Here is a 17,915-nt window from a genome sequence, read left to right as displayed (position 1 = left end):
AAAATAGCACTAGCATTGACAACTACAGCTGAATCCACTGCAGGAACAACACTAGTACCAACTACTACAGCTGAATCCACTGCAGGAGCAATGCCAGCACTGATTACTACAGCTGAATCCAGTGCAGGAACAAAACCAGCACTGACAACTACAGCTGAATCCACCGCAGGACCAATGCCAGCACTTACTAATACAGCTGAATCCACTGCAGGAGCAATGCCAGCACTGATTACTACAACTGAATCCACTGCAGGAGCAATGCCAGCACTGACTAACGCAGCTGAGTTCACAGCAGTAACAACACCAACACTGACTACTAGAGATAAATCCAACTCAGGAACAACACCTGTACTGATTACTACGATTGAATCCACTGCAGCAGCAATGCCAGCACTGAAAACTACACCTGAATCAACTCTAGGAGGAATGTCAGCACTTACTACTACAGCTGAATCTATTGCAGGAACAACACAAGCACTTAATACTACCGATGAATCCACTGCAGGAAAAACACAACCACTGACTACTACAGCTGAATCCACTGAAGGAACAACGTCAACACTGACTACTACAGGTGAATCCACTTTAGGACCAATGCAAGCACTGATTACTACAGTTGAATCCACTGCAGGAACAAAACCAGCACTGACTACTACATCTGAATCCACTGCAGGAACAAAACCAGCACTGACTACTACAGCTAAATCCACTGCAGGACCAATGCCAGCACTAACTAATACAGCTGAATCCACTGCAGGAACAATGCCAGCACTGATTACTACAGCTGAATCCATTGCAGGAGCAATGCCAGCACTGACTAACGCAACTGAACTCACTGCAGTAACAACACCAAGACTGACTACTACAGATAAATCCACCTCAGGAACAAAACCTGTACCAATTACGACAGCTGAATCTACAGCAGGAAAAACACAAACACTTAATACTAAAGCTGAATCCACTGTAGGAGCAATGCCAGCACTGAATACAATAGCACAAGCATTGACAACTACAGCTGAATCTATTGCAGCAACAAGACCAGCAATGGCTACTACAGTTGAATCCACTCCAGGAACAACACCAACACTGACTACTACAGGTGAATCCACTGCAGGAGCAATGCCAGCACTGAAAACAACAACAGAATCCACTGCAGGAGCAATGCCAGCACTAATTACTACAGCTGAATCCACTGCTAGAACAAAACCAGCACTGACTACTACAGCTGAATCCACTGCAGAAATAGCACTAGCATTGACATCTACAGCTGAATCCACTGCAGGAACAACACCAGTACCAACTACTACAGCTGAATCCACTGCGGGAGCAATGCCAGCGCTGACTACAACAGCTGAATCCACTGCAGGACCAATGCCAGCACTCATTACTACAGCTGAATCCACTGCAGGAACAAAACCAGCACTGCCTACTACAGCTGAATCCACTGCAGGAACAAAACCAGCACTGATTACTACAGCTGAATCCACTGCAGAAATAACACTAGCATTGACAACTACAGCTGAATCCACAACAGGAGCAATGCCAGCACTGATTACTACAGCTGAATCCACTGCAAGAGCAATGCCAGCACTGACTAATGCAGCTGAACTCACTGCAGTAACAACACCAACACTGACTACTACAGATAAATCCTCCTCAGAAACAACACCAGTACCAACTACTACAGATGAATCCACTGCAGGAGCAATGCCAGCACTGAATACTACAGCTGAATCTACTGTAGGAGGAATGCCAACATTTACTGCTACAGCTGAATCTACAGCAGGAACAACACAAGCACTTAATACTACCGATGAATCCACTGCAGGAACAACACAACCACTGACTACTACAGCTGAATCCACTGAAGGAACAACGCCAACACTGACTACTACAGGTGAATCCACTTTAGGACCAATGCAAGCACTGATTACTACAGTTGAATCCACTGCAAGAACAAAACCAGCACTGACTACTACATCTGAATCCACTGCAGGAACAAAACCAGCACTGACTACTACAGCTGAATCCACTGCAGATACACCACTAGCATTGACAATTACAGCTAAATCCACTGCAGGACCAATGCCAGCACTAACTAATACAGCTGAATCCACTGCAGGAACAATGCCAGCACTGATTACTACAGCTGAATCCATTGCAGGAGCAATGCCAGCACTGACTAACGCAACTGAACTCACTGCACTAACAACACCAAGACTGACTACTACAGATAAATCCACCTCAGGATTAAAACCTGTACCAATTACGACAGCTGAATCCACAGCAGGAAAAACACAAACACTTAATACTAAAGCTGAATCCACTGTAGGAGCAATGCTAGCACTGATTAGTACAGCTGAATCCACTACAGAAACAGCACAAGCATTGACAACTACAGCTGAATCTATTGCAGCAACAAGACCAGCAATGGCTACTACAGTTGAATCCACTCCAGGAACAACACCAACACTGACTACTACAGGTGAATCCACTGCAGGAGCAATGCCAGCACTGAAAACAACAACAGAATCCACTGCAGGAGCAATGCCAGCACTAATTACTACAGCTGAATCCACTGCAAGAACAAAACCAGCACTGACTACTACAGCTGAATCCACTGCAGAAATAACACTAGCATTGACATCTACAGCTGAATCCACTGCAGGAACAACACCAGTACAAACTACTACAGCTGAATCCACTGCGGGAGCAATGCCAGCGCTGACAACAAAAGCTGAATCCACTGCAGGACCAATGCCAGCACTCATTACTACAGCTGAATCCACTGCAGGAACAAAACCAGCACTGATTACTACAGCTGAATCCACTGCAGAAATAACACTAGCATTGACAACTACAGCTGAATCCACAACAGGAGCAATGCCAGCACTGATTACTACAGCTGAATCCACTGCAAGAGCAATGCCAGCACTGACTAATGCAGCTGAACTCACTGCAGTAACAACACCAACACTGACTACTACAGATAAATCCTCCTCAGAAACAACACCAGTACCAACTACTACAGCTGAATCCACTGCAGGAGCAATGCCAGCACTGAATACTACAGCTGAATCAACTGTAGGAGGAATGCCAGCATTTACTGCTACAGCTGAATCTACAGCAGGAACAACACAAACACTTAATACTACAGATGAATCCACTGCAGGAACAACATCACCACTGACAACTAGAGTTGAATCCACTGCAGGAACAACACCAACACTGACTACTACAGGGGAATCCACTGTAGGAACAACACCAGCACTGACTACTACAGCTGAATCCACTGCAGAAATAGCACTAGCATTGACATCTACAGCTGAATCCACTGCAGGAACAACACCAGCACCAACTACTACAGCTGAATCCACTGCAGGAGCAATGCCAGCACTGACTAATACAGCTGAATCCACTGCAGGAGCAATGCCAGCACTGATTACTACAGCTGAATTCACTGCAAGAACAAAACCAGCACTGACTACTACAGCTGAATCCACTGCAGGAACAAAACCAGCACTGACTACTACAGCTGAATCCACTGGAGAAATAACACTAGCATTGACATCTACAGCTGAACCCACTGCAGGAACAATGCAAGCACTGACTAATACAGCTGAGTCCACTGCAGGAGCAATGCCAGTACTGATTACTACAGCTGAATCCACTGCAAGATCAATGCCAGCACTGAATAACGCAGTTGAACTCACTGCAGTAACTACAACAACACTGACTACTACAGATAAATCCACCTCAGGAACAACACCAATGCCAGCTACTACAGCTGAATCTACACCAAGAACAACACAAGCACTTAATATTGCAGCTGAATCCACTGCAGAAATAACACTAACACTGACAAATACAGCTGAATCTAGTGCAGAAACAACAGCATCACTGACATCTACAGCTGAATCCACTGCAGGAACAACACCAACACTGATTACTACAGCTGAATCCACTGTAGGAGCAATGCAAGGACTGACTACAACAAATGAATCTACTTCAGAAACAACACGAGCAATGCCAGCACCGATTACTATAGCTGAAACCACTGCCGGACCAAAACCAGCACTGACATCTACAGCTGAATCCACTGCAGAAATAGCACTAGCATTGACAACTACAGCTGAATCCACTGCAGGAAAAACACCAGTACCAACTACTACAGCTGAATCCACTGCAGGAACAAAACCAGCACTGAATACTACAGCTGAATCCACTGCAGGAACAAAACCAGCATTGACCACTACAGCTGAATCCACTGCAGAAATAGCACTAGCATTGACAACTACAGCTGAACCCACTGCAGGACCAATGCCAGCACTGACTAATACAGCTGAATCCACTGAAGGAGCAATGCCAGCATTGACTAACGCAGCTGAACTCACTGCAGTAACAACACCAACACTGATTACTACAGATAAATCCACCTCAGGAACAACACCTGTACTGGTTACTACAGCTGAATCCACTGCAGGAGCAATGCCAGCACTGAACACTACAGCTGAATCAACTGTAGGAGGAATGCAAGCACTTACTACTACAGCTGAATCAACAACAGGAACAACACAAGCACTTAATACTACAGCTGAATCCACCGCAGGAGTAATGACAGCACTGACTACTATAGCTGAATCCACTGCAGGAGCAATGCCAGCACTGATTACTATAGCTGAAACCACTGCCGGACCAAAACCAGCAGTGACATCTACAGCTGAATCCACTGCAGAAATAGCACTAGCATTGACAACTACAGCTGAATCCACTGCAGGAAAAACACCAGTACCAAATACTACAGCTGAATCCACTTCAGGAACAAAACCAGCACTGAATACTACAGCTGAATCCACTGCAGGAACAAAACCAGCATTGACCACTACAGCTGAATCCACTGCAGAAATAGCACTAGCATTGACAACTACAGCTGAACCCCCTGCAGGACCAATGCCAGTACCAACTACTACAGCTGAATCCACTGCAGAAACAAAACCAGCACTGACTACTACAGCTGAATCCACTGCAGGAACAAAACCAGCATTGACCACTACAGCTGAATCCACTGCAGAAATAGCACTAGCATTGACAACTACAGCTGAACCCCCTGCAGGACCAATGCCAGCACTGACAAATACAGGTGAATCCACTGGAGGAGCAATGCCAGCATTGACTAACGCAGCTGAACTCAATGCAGTAACAACACCAACACTGATTACTACAGATAAATCCACCTCAGGAACAACACCTGTACTGGTTACTACAGCTGAATCCACTGCAGGAGCAATGCCAGCACTGAACACTACAGCTGAATCAACTGTAGAAGGAATGCCAGCACTTATTACTACAGCTGAATCAACAACAGGAACAACACAAGCACTTAATACTACAGATGAATCCACTGCAGAAGCAATGCCAGCACTGACTACTACAGGTGAATCCACTGCTGAAACAACACCAGCACGGACTACCACAACTGAATCCACTGCAGAAACAGCAACAGCACGGCCTACTACAGCTGAATGCACCGCAGGAGTAATGAAAGCACTGACTACTATAGCTGAATCCACTGCAGGAGCAATGCCAGCACTGACTAATACACCTGAATCCACTGCCGGACCAAAACCAGCACTGACTACTACAGCTGAAGCCACTGCAGAAATAGCACTAGCATTGACATCTACAGCTGAATCCACTGCAGGAACAATACCATCACTGACTACTACAGGTGAATCCACTCTTGGAGCAATGCAAGCACTGACTACAACAGATGAATCCACTTCAGAAACAACACGAGCACTTAATACTACAGCTGAATCCACTGCAGGAGCAATGCCAGCACTGATTACTATAGCTGAAACCACTGCCGGACCAAAACCAGCAGTGACATCTACAGCTGAATCCACTGCAGAAAAAGCACTAGCATTGACAACTACAGCTGAATCCACTGCAGGAAAAACACCAGTACCAAATACTACAGCTGAATCCACTGCAGGAACAAAACCAGCACTGAATACTACAGCTGAATCCACTGCAGGAACAAAACCAGCACTGACCACTACAGCTGAATCCACTGCAGAAATAGCACTAGCATTGACAACTACAGCTGAACCCCCTGCAGGACCAATGCCAGCACTGACAAATACAGCTGAATCCACTGGAGGAGCAATGCCAGCATTGACTAACGCAGCTGAACTCACTGCAGTAACAACACCAACACTGACTACTACAGATGAATCCACCTCAGGAACAACACCTGTACTGATTACTACAGCTGAATCCACTGGAGGAGCAATGCAAGCACTGAATACTACAGCTGAATCAACTGTAGAAGGAATTCCAGCACTGACTACTACAGCTGAATCTACAGCAGTAACCACACAAGCACTTAATACTAAAGATGAATCCACTGCAGGAACAACACTAGCACTTAATAATACAGCCGAATCTACTGCAGAAGCAATGCTAGCACTGACTACTACAGCTGAATCCACTGCAGGGACAACAACAGTACCGACTACCACAGCAGAACCCACTGCTGAAACAACAACAGCACAGCCTACTACAGCTGAATCCACTGCAGGAAAAACACCAGTACCAACTACTACAGCTGAATCCACTGCAGGAGCAATGCCAGCACTGGTTACTACAGCTGAATCCACTGCAGGAACAAAACCAGCACTGACTACTACAGCTGAAGCCACTGCAGGAACAAAACCAGCACTGACTACTACAGCTGAATCAACAACAGGAACAACACAAGCACTTAATACTTCAACTGAATCCACTGCAGAAGCAATGCCAGCACTGACTACTACAGGTGATTCCACTGCTGAAACAACACCAGCACGGACTACCACAACTGAATCCCCTGCAGAAACAACAACAGCACGGCCTACTACAGCTGAATCCACCGCAGGAGTAATGACAGCACTGACTACTATAGCTGAATCCACTGCAGGAGCAATGCCAGCACTGATTACTATAGCTGAAACCACTGCCGGACCAAAACCAGCACTGACATCTACAGCTGAATCCACTGCAGAAATAGCATTAGCATTGACAACTACAGCTGAATCCACTGCAGGAAAAACACCAGTACCAACTACTACAGCTGAATCCACTGCAGGAACAAAACCAGCACTGAATACTACAGCTGAATCCACTGCAGGAACAAAACCAGCACTGACAACTACAACTGAATCCACTGCAGGACCAATGCCAGCACTGGCTACTACAGCTGAATCCACTGAAGGAACAAAACCAGCACTGACTACTACAGCTGAATCCACTGCAGGAACAAAACCAGCATTGACCACTACAGCTGAATCCACTGCAGAAATAGCACTAGCATTGACAACTACAGCTGAACCCACTGCAGGACCAATGCCAGCACTGACTAATACAGCTGAATCCACTGCAGGAGCAATGCCAGCATTGACTAACGCAGCTGAACTCACTGCCGTAACAACACCAACACTGACTACTACAGATAAATCCACCTCAGGAACAACACCTGAACCGATAACTACAGCTGAATCAACTGTAGGAGGAATTCCAGCACTGACTACTAAAGATGAATCCACTGCAGGAACAACACGAGCACTTAATAATACAGCTGAATCTACTGCAGAAGCAAAGCCAGCACTGACTACTACAGCTGAATCCACTGCAGGGACAACAACAGTACCGACTACCACAGCAGAATCCACTGCTAAAACAACAACAGCACAGCCTACTACAGCTGAATCCACTGCAGGAGCAATGCCAGCACTGACTAATACAGCTGAATCCACTGCCGGACCAAAACCAGCACTGACTACTACAGCTGAATCCACTGCACAAATAGCACTAGCATTGACAACTACAGCTGAATCCACTGCAGGAAAAATACCAGCACTGACTACTACAGCTGAATCCACTGCAGGAACAAAACCAGCACTGACTACTACAGCTGAATCATCAACAGGAACAACACAAGCACTTAATACTTCAACTGAATCCACTGCAGAAGCAATGCCAGCACTGACTACTACAGGTGATTCCACTGCTGAAACAACACCAGTACGGACTGCCACAACTGAATCCCCTGCAGAAACAACAACAGCACGGCCTACTACACCTGAATCCACCGCAGGAGTAATGACAGCACTGACTACTATAGCTGAATCCACTGCAGGAGCAATGCCAGCACTGACTAATTCAGCTGAATCCACTGCAGGAGCAATGCCAGCACTGATTACTACAGCTGAAACCACTGCCAGACCAAAGCCAGCATTGATTACTACAGCTGAATCCACTGCAGAAATAGTACTAGCATTGACAACTACAGCTGAATCCACTGCAGGAAAAACACCAGTACCAACTACTACAGCTGAATCCACTGCAGGAGCAATGCCAGCACTGATTACTACAGCTGAATCCACTGCAGGAACAAAACCAGAACATACTACTACAACTGAATCCACTGCAGAAGTAGCACTAGCATTTACAACTACAGCTGAATCCACTGCAGGAAAAACACCAGTACCAACTACTACAGCTGAGTCTACTGCAGGAGCAATGCCAGCACTGATTACTACAGCTGAATCCACTGCAGGAACAAAACCAGCACTGACTAATACAGCTGAATCCACTGCAGGAGCAATGCCAGCATTGACTAACGCAGCTGAACTCACTGCAGTAACAACACCAACACTGACTACTACAGATAAATCCACCTCAGGAACAACACCTGTACCGATTACTACAGCTGAATCCACTGCAGACGCAATTCCAGCAATGAATACTACAGCTGAATCAACTGTAGGAGGAATGCCAACACTTACTACCACAGCTGAATCAACAACAGGAACAACACAAGCACTTAATGCTACAACTGAATACACTGCAGAAATAGAACTAGCATTGACTACTACAGCTCAATCCACTGCAGGACCAATGCCAGCACTGATTAATACAGTTGAATCCACTGCAGAAACAACAACAGCACGGCCTACTACAGCTGAATCCACCGCAGGAGTAAAGCCAGCACTGACTACTACGTCTGAATCCACTGCAGAAATAGAACTAGCACTGACTACTACAGCTCAATCCACTGCAGGACCAATGCCAGCACTGATTAATACAGTTGAATCCACTGCAGGAGCAACGCCAGCACTGATTACTACAGCTGAATCCACTGCAGGAGCAATGCCAGCACTGATTACTACAGCTGAATCCACTGCAGGAACAATACCAGCACTGAACAATACACCTGAATCCACTGCAGGAACAAAACCAGCAGTGACTACTACAGCTGAATCCACTGCAGGAGCAATGCCAGCAATGACTACAACAGCTGAATCCACAACAGGAGCAATTCCAGCACTCACTACTACATCTGAATCCACTGCAGGACCAAAACCAACACTGACTACTACAGCTGAATCCACTGCAGAAATAGCACTAGCATTGACAACTACAGCTGAATCCACTGCAGGAGCAATGCCAGCACTGACTAGCGCAGCTGAACTCACTGCAGTAACAACACCAACACTGACTACTAGAGATAAATTCACTTCAGGAACAACACCTGTATCGATTACTACAGCTGAATCCACTGCAGGAGCAATGCCAGCACTGAATACTACAGCTGAATCTACAGCAGAAACAACAAAAGCACTTAATATTACTAATGAATCCACTGTAGGAACAACACAAGCACTTAATTCTACAGCTGAATCCACTGCAGAAGCAATGCCAGCACTGACTACTATAGCTGAATCCACTGCAGGAGCAATGCCAGCACTGATTACTACAGCTGAATCCACTGCAGGAACAAAACCAGCAGTGACTACTACAGCTGAATACACTGCAGGAACAACACCAGTACCAACTACTACAGCTGAATCCACTGCAGGAGTAATGCCATTACTGACTACAACAGCTGAATCCACTGCAGGAGCAAAACCAACACTGACTACTACAGCTGAATCTACAGCAGAAACAACACAAGCACTTAATATTACTAATGAATCCACTGTAGGAACAACACAAGCACTTAATTCTACAGCTGAATCCACTGCAGAAGCAATGCCAGCACTGACTACTACAGCTGAATCCACTGCAGGAGCAATGCCAGCAGTGACTACAACAGCTGAATCCACTGCAGGACCAAAACCAACACTGACTACTACAGGTGAATCCACTGCTGAAACAACACCAGCACGGACTAGCACAACTGAATCCACTGCAGAAACAACAACAGCATGGCCTACTACAGCTGAATTCACTGCAGGAGTAAAGCCAGCACTGACTACTACATCTGAATCCACTGCAGGAACAAAACCAGAACTGACTAAAACAGCTGAATCCACTGCAGAAATAGAACTAGCATTGACATCTACAGCTCAATCCACTGCCGGACCAATGCCAGCACTGATAAATACAGTTGAATCCACTGCAGGAGCAATGCCAGCACTGATTACTACAGCTGAATCCACTGCAGGAGCAATGCCAGCAGTGAATAACGCAGCTGAAGTCACTGCAGTGACAACATCAACACCAACTACTACAGATAAATCCACTTCAAGAACAACACCTGTACCGATTACTACAGCTGAATCCACTGCAGGACCAATGCCAGCACTGAATACTACAGCTGAATCAATTGTAGGAGAAATGCCAGCACTTACTACTACAGCAGAATCTACAGCAGGAACAACTCAAGAACTTAATATTACTAATGAATCCACTGTAGGAACAACACAAGCACTTAATTCTACAGCTGAATCCACTGCAGGAGCAATGCCAGCACTGATTACTACAGCTGAATCCACTGCAGGAGCAATGCCAGCACTGATTACTACAGCTGAATCCACTGCAGGAACAAAACCAGCAGTGACTAATACAGCTGAATACACTGCAGGAACAACACCAGTACCAACTACTACAGCTGAATCCATTGCAGGAGTAATGCCATTACTGACTACTACAGCTGAATCCACTGCAGGAGCAATGCCAGCAATGACTACAACAGCTGAATCCACTGCAGGACCAAAACCAACACTGACTACTACAGCTGAATCTACTGCAGAAATAGCACTAGCATTGACAACTACAGCTGAATCCACTGCAGTACCAATGCCAGCACTGACGAATACAGCTGAATTCACTGCAGGAGTAATACCAGCACTGACTACTACAGCTGAATCTACTGCACGAGAAAAGCCAGCACTGACTACAGCAGCTGAATCCACTGCAGGAGTAATGCCATTACTGACTACTACAGCTGAATCCACTGCAGGAGCAATGCCAGCACTGACTAGTACATCTGAATCCACTGAAGAAACAAGACCAGCACTGATGATAACCACTGATTCCACTGCAGAAATAGCACTAGCATTGACAACTACAGCTGAATCCACTGCAGGAACAAAACCAACACTGACGACTAGAGATAACTCCACTTCAGGAACAACACCTGTACTGATTACTACAGCTGAATCCACTGCAGGAGCAATGCCAGCACTGAATACTACAGCTGAATCAACTGTAGGAGAAATGCCAGCACTTACTACTACAGCTGAATCTACAGCAGGAACAACACAAGCACTTAATATTACTAATGAATCCACTGTAGGAACAACACAAGCAATTAATTCTACAGCTGAATCCACTGCAGAAGCAATGCCAGCACTGACTCCTATAGCTGAATCCACTCCAGGAGCAATGGCAGCACTGATTACTACAGCTGAATCCACTGCAGGAACAAAACCAGCAGTGACTACTACAGCTGAATTCACTGGAGGAACAACACCAGTACCAACTACTACAGCTGAATCCACTGCAGGAGAAATGCCAGCACTGACTACTACAGCTGAATCCACTGCAGGAGCAATGCCAGCAATGACTACAACAGCTGAATCCACGGCAGGAGTAATGCCAGCACTGACTACTACATCTGAATCCACTGCAGGAACAACACCAACACTGACTAGTACAGGTGAATCCACTGTAGGAGCAATGCAAGCACTGAATACTACAGCTGAATCCACTTCAGAAACAACACGAGCACTTAATACAACAGCTGAATCCACTGCATCAGCAATGCCAGCACTGACTACTACAGCTGAATTCACTGCAGGAGCAATGACAGCACTGAAAACTACAGCTGAATCAACTGTAGGAGGAATGCCTGGGCTGACTACTACAGCTGAATACACTGCAGGAACAACACCACCACTGACTACTACAGCTGAATCCACTGCAGGAGCAATTCTAGCACCGATTACTACAGCTGAGTTCACTGCAAAAACAACACTAGCACTTAATACTACAGCTGAATCCATTGTAGAAGCAATGCCAGCACTGACTACCACAGATGAAACCACAGCAGGGACAAAAACAGTACCAACTACCACAGCAGAATCCACTGCAGAAACAACAACAGTGCGGCCTACTACAGCTGAATCCACTGCAGGAGCAATGCCAGCACTGACTACTACAGCTGAATCAACTGCAGGAGCAATGCCAGCACTGACTACTACAGCTGAATCCACTGCAGGAACAATACCAACACTGACTACTACAGATGACTCCACTGCAGGAACAACAACAGTAACGGTTACTACAGCTGAACCTACTGCAGGAGAAATGCCAGCACTGACAACTACAGCTGAGTACACTGCAAGAGGAATGCCATCACTGACTACTACAGCTGAATCCACCGCAAAAACAATAGGAGCACTTACTACTACAGCTGAATCTACAGCAGGAACAACACAAGCACTTAATATTACTAATGAATCCACTGTAGGAACAACACAAGCAATTAATTCTACAGCTGAATCCACTGCAGGAGCAATGCCAGCACTGATTACTACAGCTGAATCCACTGCAGGAACAAAACCAGCACTGACTAATACAGCTGAATCCACTGCAGGAGCAATGCCAGCATTGACTAACGCAGCTGAACTCACTGCAGTAACAACACCAACACTAACTACTACAGATAAATCCACCTCAGGAACAACACCTGTACCGATTACTACAGCTGAATCCACTGCAGGAGCAATGCCAGCACTGAATACTACAGCTGAATCAATTGTAGGAGAAATGCCAGCACTTACTACTACAGCTGAATCTACTGCAGAAATAGTACTAGCATTGACAACTACAGCTGAATCCACTGCAGGAAAAACACCAGTACCAACTACTACAGCTGAATCCACTGCAGGAGCAATGCCAGCACTGATTACTACAGCTGAATCCACTGCAGGAACAAAACCAGCACTGACTAACGCAGCTAAACTCACTGCAGTAACAACACCAACACTGACTACTACAGATAAATCCACCTCAGGAACAACACCTGTACCGATTACTACAGCTGAATCCACTGCAGACGCAATTCCAGCAATGAATACTACAGCTGAATCAACTGTAGGAGGAATGCCAACACTTACTACCACAGCTGAATCAACAACAGGAACAACACAAGCACTTAATGCTACAACTGAATACACTGCAGAAATAGAACTAGCATTGACTACTACAGCTCAATCCACTGCAGGACCAATGCCAGCACTGATTAATACAGTTGAATCCACTGCAGAAACAACAACAGCACGGCCTACTACAGCTGAATCCACCGCAGGAGTAAAGCCAGCACTGACTACTACGTCTGAATCAACTGCAGAAATAGAACTAGCACTGACTACTACAGCTCAATCCACTGCAGGACCAATGCCAGCACTGATTAATACAGTTGAATCCACTGCAGGAGCAACGCCAGCACTGATTACTACAGCTGAATCCACTGCAGGAGCAATGCCAGCACTGATTACTACAGCTGAATCCACTGCAGGAACAATACCAGCACTGAACAATACACCTGAATCCACTGCAGGAACAAAACCAGCAGTGACTACTACAGCTGAATCCACTGCAGGAGCAATGCCAGCAATGACTACAACAGCTGAATCCACAACAGGAGCAATTCCAGCACTCACTACTACATCTGAATCCACTGCAGGACCAAAACCAACACTGACTACTACAGCTGAATCCACTGCAGAAATAGCACTAGCATTGACAACTACAGCTGAATCCACTGCAGGAGCAATGCCAGCACTGACTAGCGCAGCTGAACTCACTGCAGTAACAACACCAACACTGACTACTAGAGATAAATTCACTTCAGGAACAACACCTGTATCGATTACTACAGCTGAATCCACTGCAGGAGCAATGCCAGCACTGAATACTACAGCTGAATCTACAGCAGAAACAACAAAAGCACTTAATATTACTAATGAATCCACTGTAGGAACAACACAAGCACTTAATTCTACAGCTGAATCCACTGCAGAAGCAATGCCAGCACTGACTACTATAGCTGAATCCACTGCAGGAGCAATGCCAGCACTGATTACTACAGCTGAATCCACTGCAGGAACAAAACCAGCAGTGACTACTACAGCTGAATACACTGCAGGAACAACACCAGTACCAACTACTACAGCTGAATCCACTGCAGGAGTAATGCCATTACTGACTACTACAGCTGAATCCACTGCAGGAGCAATGCCAGCAGTGACTACAACAGCTGAATCCACTGCAGGACCAAAACCAACACTGACTACTACAGGTGAATCCACTGCTGAAACAACACCAGCACGGACTAGCACAACTGAATCCACTGCAGAAACAACAACAGCATGGCCTACTACAGCTGAATTCACTGCAGGAGTAAAGCCAGCACTGACTACTACATCTGAATCCACTGCAGGAACAAAACCAGAACTGACTACAACAGCTGAATCCACTGCAGAAATAGAACTAGCATTGACATCTACAGCTCAATCCACTGCCGGACCAATGCCAGCACTGATAAATACAGTTGAATCCACTGCAGGAGCAATGCCAGCACTGATTACTACAGCTGAATCCACTGCAGGAGCAATGCCAGCAGTGAATAACGCAGCTGAAGTCACTGCAGTGACAACATCAACACCAACTACTACAGATAAATCCACTTCAAGAACAACACCTGTACCGATTACTACAGCTGAATCCACTGCAGGACCAATGCCAGCACTGAATACTACAGCTGAATCAATTGTAGGAGAAATGCCAGCACTTACTACTACAGCAGAATCTACAGCAGGAACAACTCAAGAACTTAATATTACTAATGAATCCACTGTAGGAACAACACAAGCACTTAATTCTACAGCTGAATCCACTGCAGGAGCAATGCCAGCACTGATTACTACAGCTGAATCCACTGCAGGAGCAATGCCAGCACTGATTACTACAGCTGAATCCACTGCAGGAACAAAACCAGCAGTGACTAATACAGCTGAATACACTGCAGGAACAACACCAGTACCAACTACTACAGCTGAATCCATTGCAGGAGTAATGCCATTACTGACTACTACAGCTGAATCCACTGCAGGAGCAATGCCAGCAATGACTACAACAGCTGAATCCACTGCAGGACCAAAACCAACACTGACTACTACAGCTGAATCTACTGCAGAAATAGCACTAGCATTGACAACTACAGCTGAATCCACTGCAGTACCAATGCCAGCACTGACGAATACAGCTGAATTCACTGCAGGAGTAATACCAGCACTGACTACTACAGCTGAATCTACTGCACGAGAAAAGCCAAAACTGACTACAGCAGCTGAATCCACTGCAGGAGTAATGCCATTACTGACTACTACAGCTGAATCCACTGCAGGAGCAATGCCAGCACTGACTAGTACATCTGAATCCACTGAAGAAACAAGACCAGCACTGATGATAACCACTGATTCCACTGCAGAAATAGCACTAGCATTGACAACTACAGCTGAATCCACTGCAGGAACAAAACCAACACTGACGACTAGAGATAAGTCCACTTCAGGAACAACACCTGTACTGATTACTACAGCTGAATCCACTGCAGGAGCAATGCCAGCACTGAATACTACAGCTGAATCAACTGTAGGAGAAATGCCAGCACTTACTACTACAGCTGAATCTACAGCAGGAACAACACAAGCACTTAATATTACTAATGAATCCACTGTAGGAACAACACAAGCAATTAATTCTACAGCTGAATCCACTGCAGAAGCAATGCCAGCACTGACTCCTATAGCTGAATCCACTCCAGGAGCAATGGCAGCACTGATTACTACAGCTGAATCCACTGCAGGAACAAAACCAGCAGTGACTACTACAGCTGAATTCACTGGAGGAACAACACCAGTACCAACTACTACAGCTGAATCCACTGCAGGAGAAATGCCAGCACTGACTACTACAGCTGAATCCACTGCAGGAGCAATGCCAGCAATGACTACAACAGCTGAATCCACGGCAGGAGTAATGCCAGCACTGACTACTACATCTGAATCCACTGCAGGAACAACACCAACACTGACTAGTACAGGTGAATCCACTGTAGGAGCAATGCAAGCACTGAATACTACAGCTGAATCCACTTCAGAAACAACACGAGCACTTAATACAACAGCTGAATCCACTGCATCAGCAATGCCAGCACTGACTACTACAGCTGAATTCACTGCAGGAGCAATGACAGCACTGAAAACTACAGCTGAATCAACTGTAGGAGGAATGCCTGGGCTGACTACTACAGCTGAATCCACTGCAGGAACAACACCACAACTGACTACTACAGCTGAATCCACTGCAGGAGCAATTCTAGCACCGATTACTACAGCTGAGTTCACTGCAAAAACAACACTAGCACTTAATACTACAGCTGATTCCATTGTAGAAGCAATGCCAGCACTGACTACCACAGATGAAACCACAGCAGGGACAAAAACAGTACCAACTACCACAGCGGAATCCACTGCAGAAACAACAACAGTGCGGCCTACTACAGCTGAATCCACTGCAGGAGCAATGCCAGCACTGACTACTACAGCTGAATCAACTGCAGGAGCAATGCCAGCACTGACTACTACAGCTGAATCCACTGCAGGAACAATACCAACACTGACTACTACAGATGACTCCACTGCAGGAACAACAACAGTAACGGTTACTACAGCTGAACCTACTGCAGGAGAAATGCCAGCACTGACAACTACAGCTGAGTACACTGCAAGAGGAATGCCATCACTGACTACTACAGCTGAATCCACCGCAAAAACAATAGGAGCACTTAATACTACAGCTGAATCCACTGCAGGAATAACACCACCACTGTCTTATTCAGCTGAACACACTGCAGGAACAACACCAGTGGTGTTTACTAAAGCTGAATCCACTACAGGAGCAATACCAGCACTGACTACTACAGCTGAATCCACTGCAGGCGTAATGCTAGCACTGATTACTACAGCTGAATCCACTGCAGGTACAATCCCAGCACTGACTACTACAGCTGAATCCACTGCAAGAGCAACACCAGCACTGACTGCTACAACTGAATCCACTGCAGGAACAACACCAGCACTGACTACTACAGCTGAATCCACTGCAGGAGGAATGCCAGCACTGACTACTAGATCTGAATCCAATGCAGGAGCAATGTCAGCACTGACTACTACAGCTGAATCCACTGCAGGAGGAATGCTAGTACTGACTACTACAGCTGATTCTACTGGAGGAACAACACAAGCACTTACAACTACAGCTGAATCTGCTGCAGGAAGAACACCAACACTGACAACTACAGGTGACTCCACTGCAGGAACAACACCAGTACAGATTACAACAGCTGAATCCATTGCAGTAGCAATGCCGGCACTGACAACTACACCTGAATCCACTGCAGAAATAACACTAGCATTGACAACTACAATTGAATCCACTGCAGGAACAACACGAATGCCAACAACTACAGCTGAATCCACTGCAGGAGAAATGTCAGCACTGATTACCACAGCTGAATC

At 45.9% G+C, this 17,915-nt stretch overlaps 1 protein-coding gene across 1 annotated transcript; it reads left to right on the top strand.

Moving 5' to 3' along the window:
- Window positions 1–1,044: 1,044 nt before the first annotated feature.
- LOC136694091 (spore coat protein SP65-like) lies at window positions 1,045–2,728 on the top strand. The gene is made up of 2 exons (XM_066667459.1): window positions 1,045–1,740; window positions 2,669–2,728. Exons 1-2 carry the CDS (start codon window positions 1,045–1,047, stop codon window positions 2,726–2,728), a joined length of 756 nt encoding a protein of 251 aa, XP_066523556.1.
- The last annotated feature ends 15,187 nt before the right edge of the window (window positions 2,729–17,915 follow it).

The sequence above is a fragment of the Hoplias malabaricus genome, chromosome 4 (assembly GCF_029633855.1).
Source record: "Hoplias malabaricus isolate fHopMal1 chromosome 4, fHopMal1.hap1, whole genome shotgun sequence".
Taxonomy (NCBI): Eukaryota; Metazoa; Chordata; class Actinopteri; order Characiformes; family Erythrinidae; genus Hoplias; species Hoplias malabaricus.
The sequence above is the reverse complement of the archived record's forward strand: the minus strand, read 5'-3'. Positions and strand labels throughout refer to the sequence as shown.

Excerpts from the sequence above, each read along its gene's own strand:
- LOC136694091 (XM_066667459.1), top strand. The coding sequence starts at position 1,045 with ATGGCTACTACAGTTGAATCCACTCCAGGAACAACACCAACACTGACT. Across the intron at positions 1,741-2,668 it reads ATACTACAGCTGAATCTACT|GAACAACACCAGTACAAACT; the intron begins GTAGGAGGAATG and ends AATCCACTGCAG.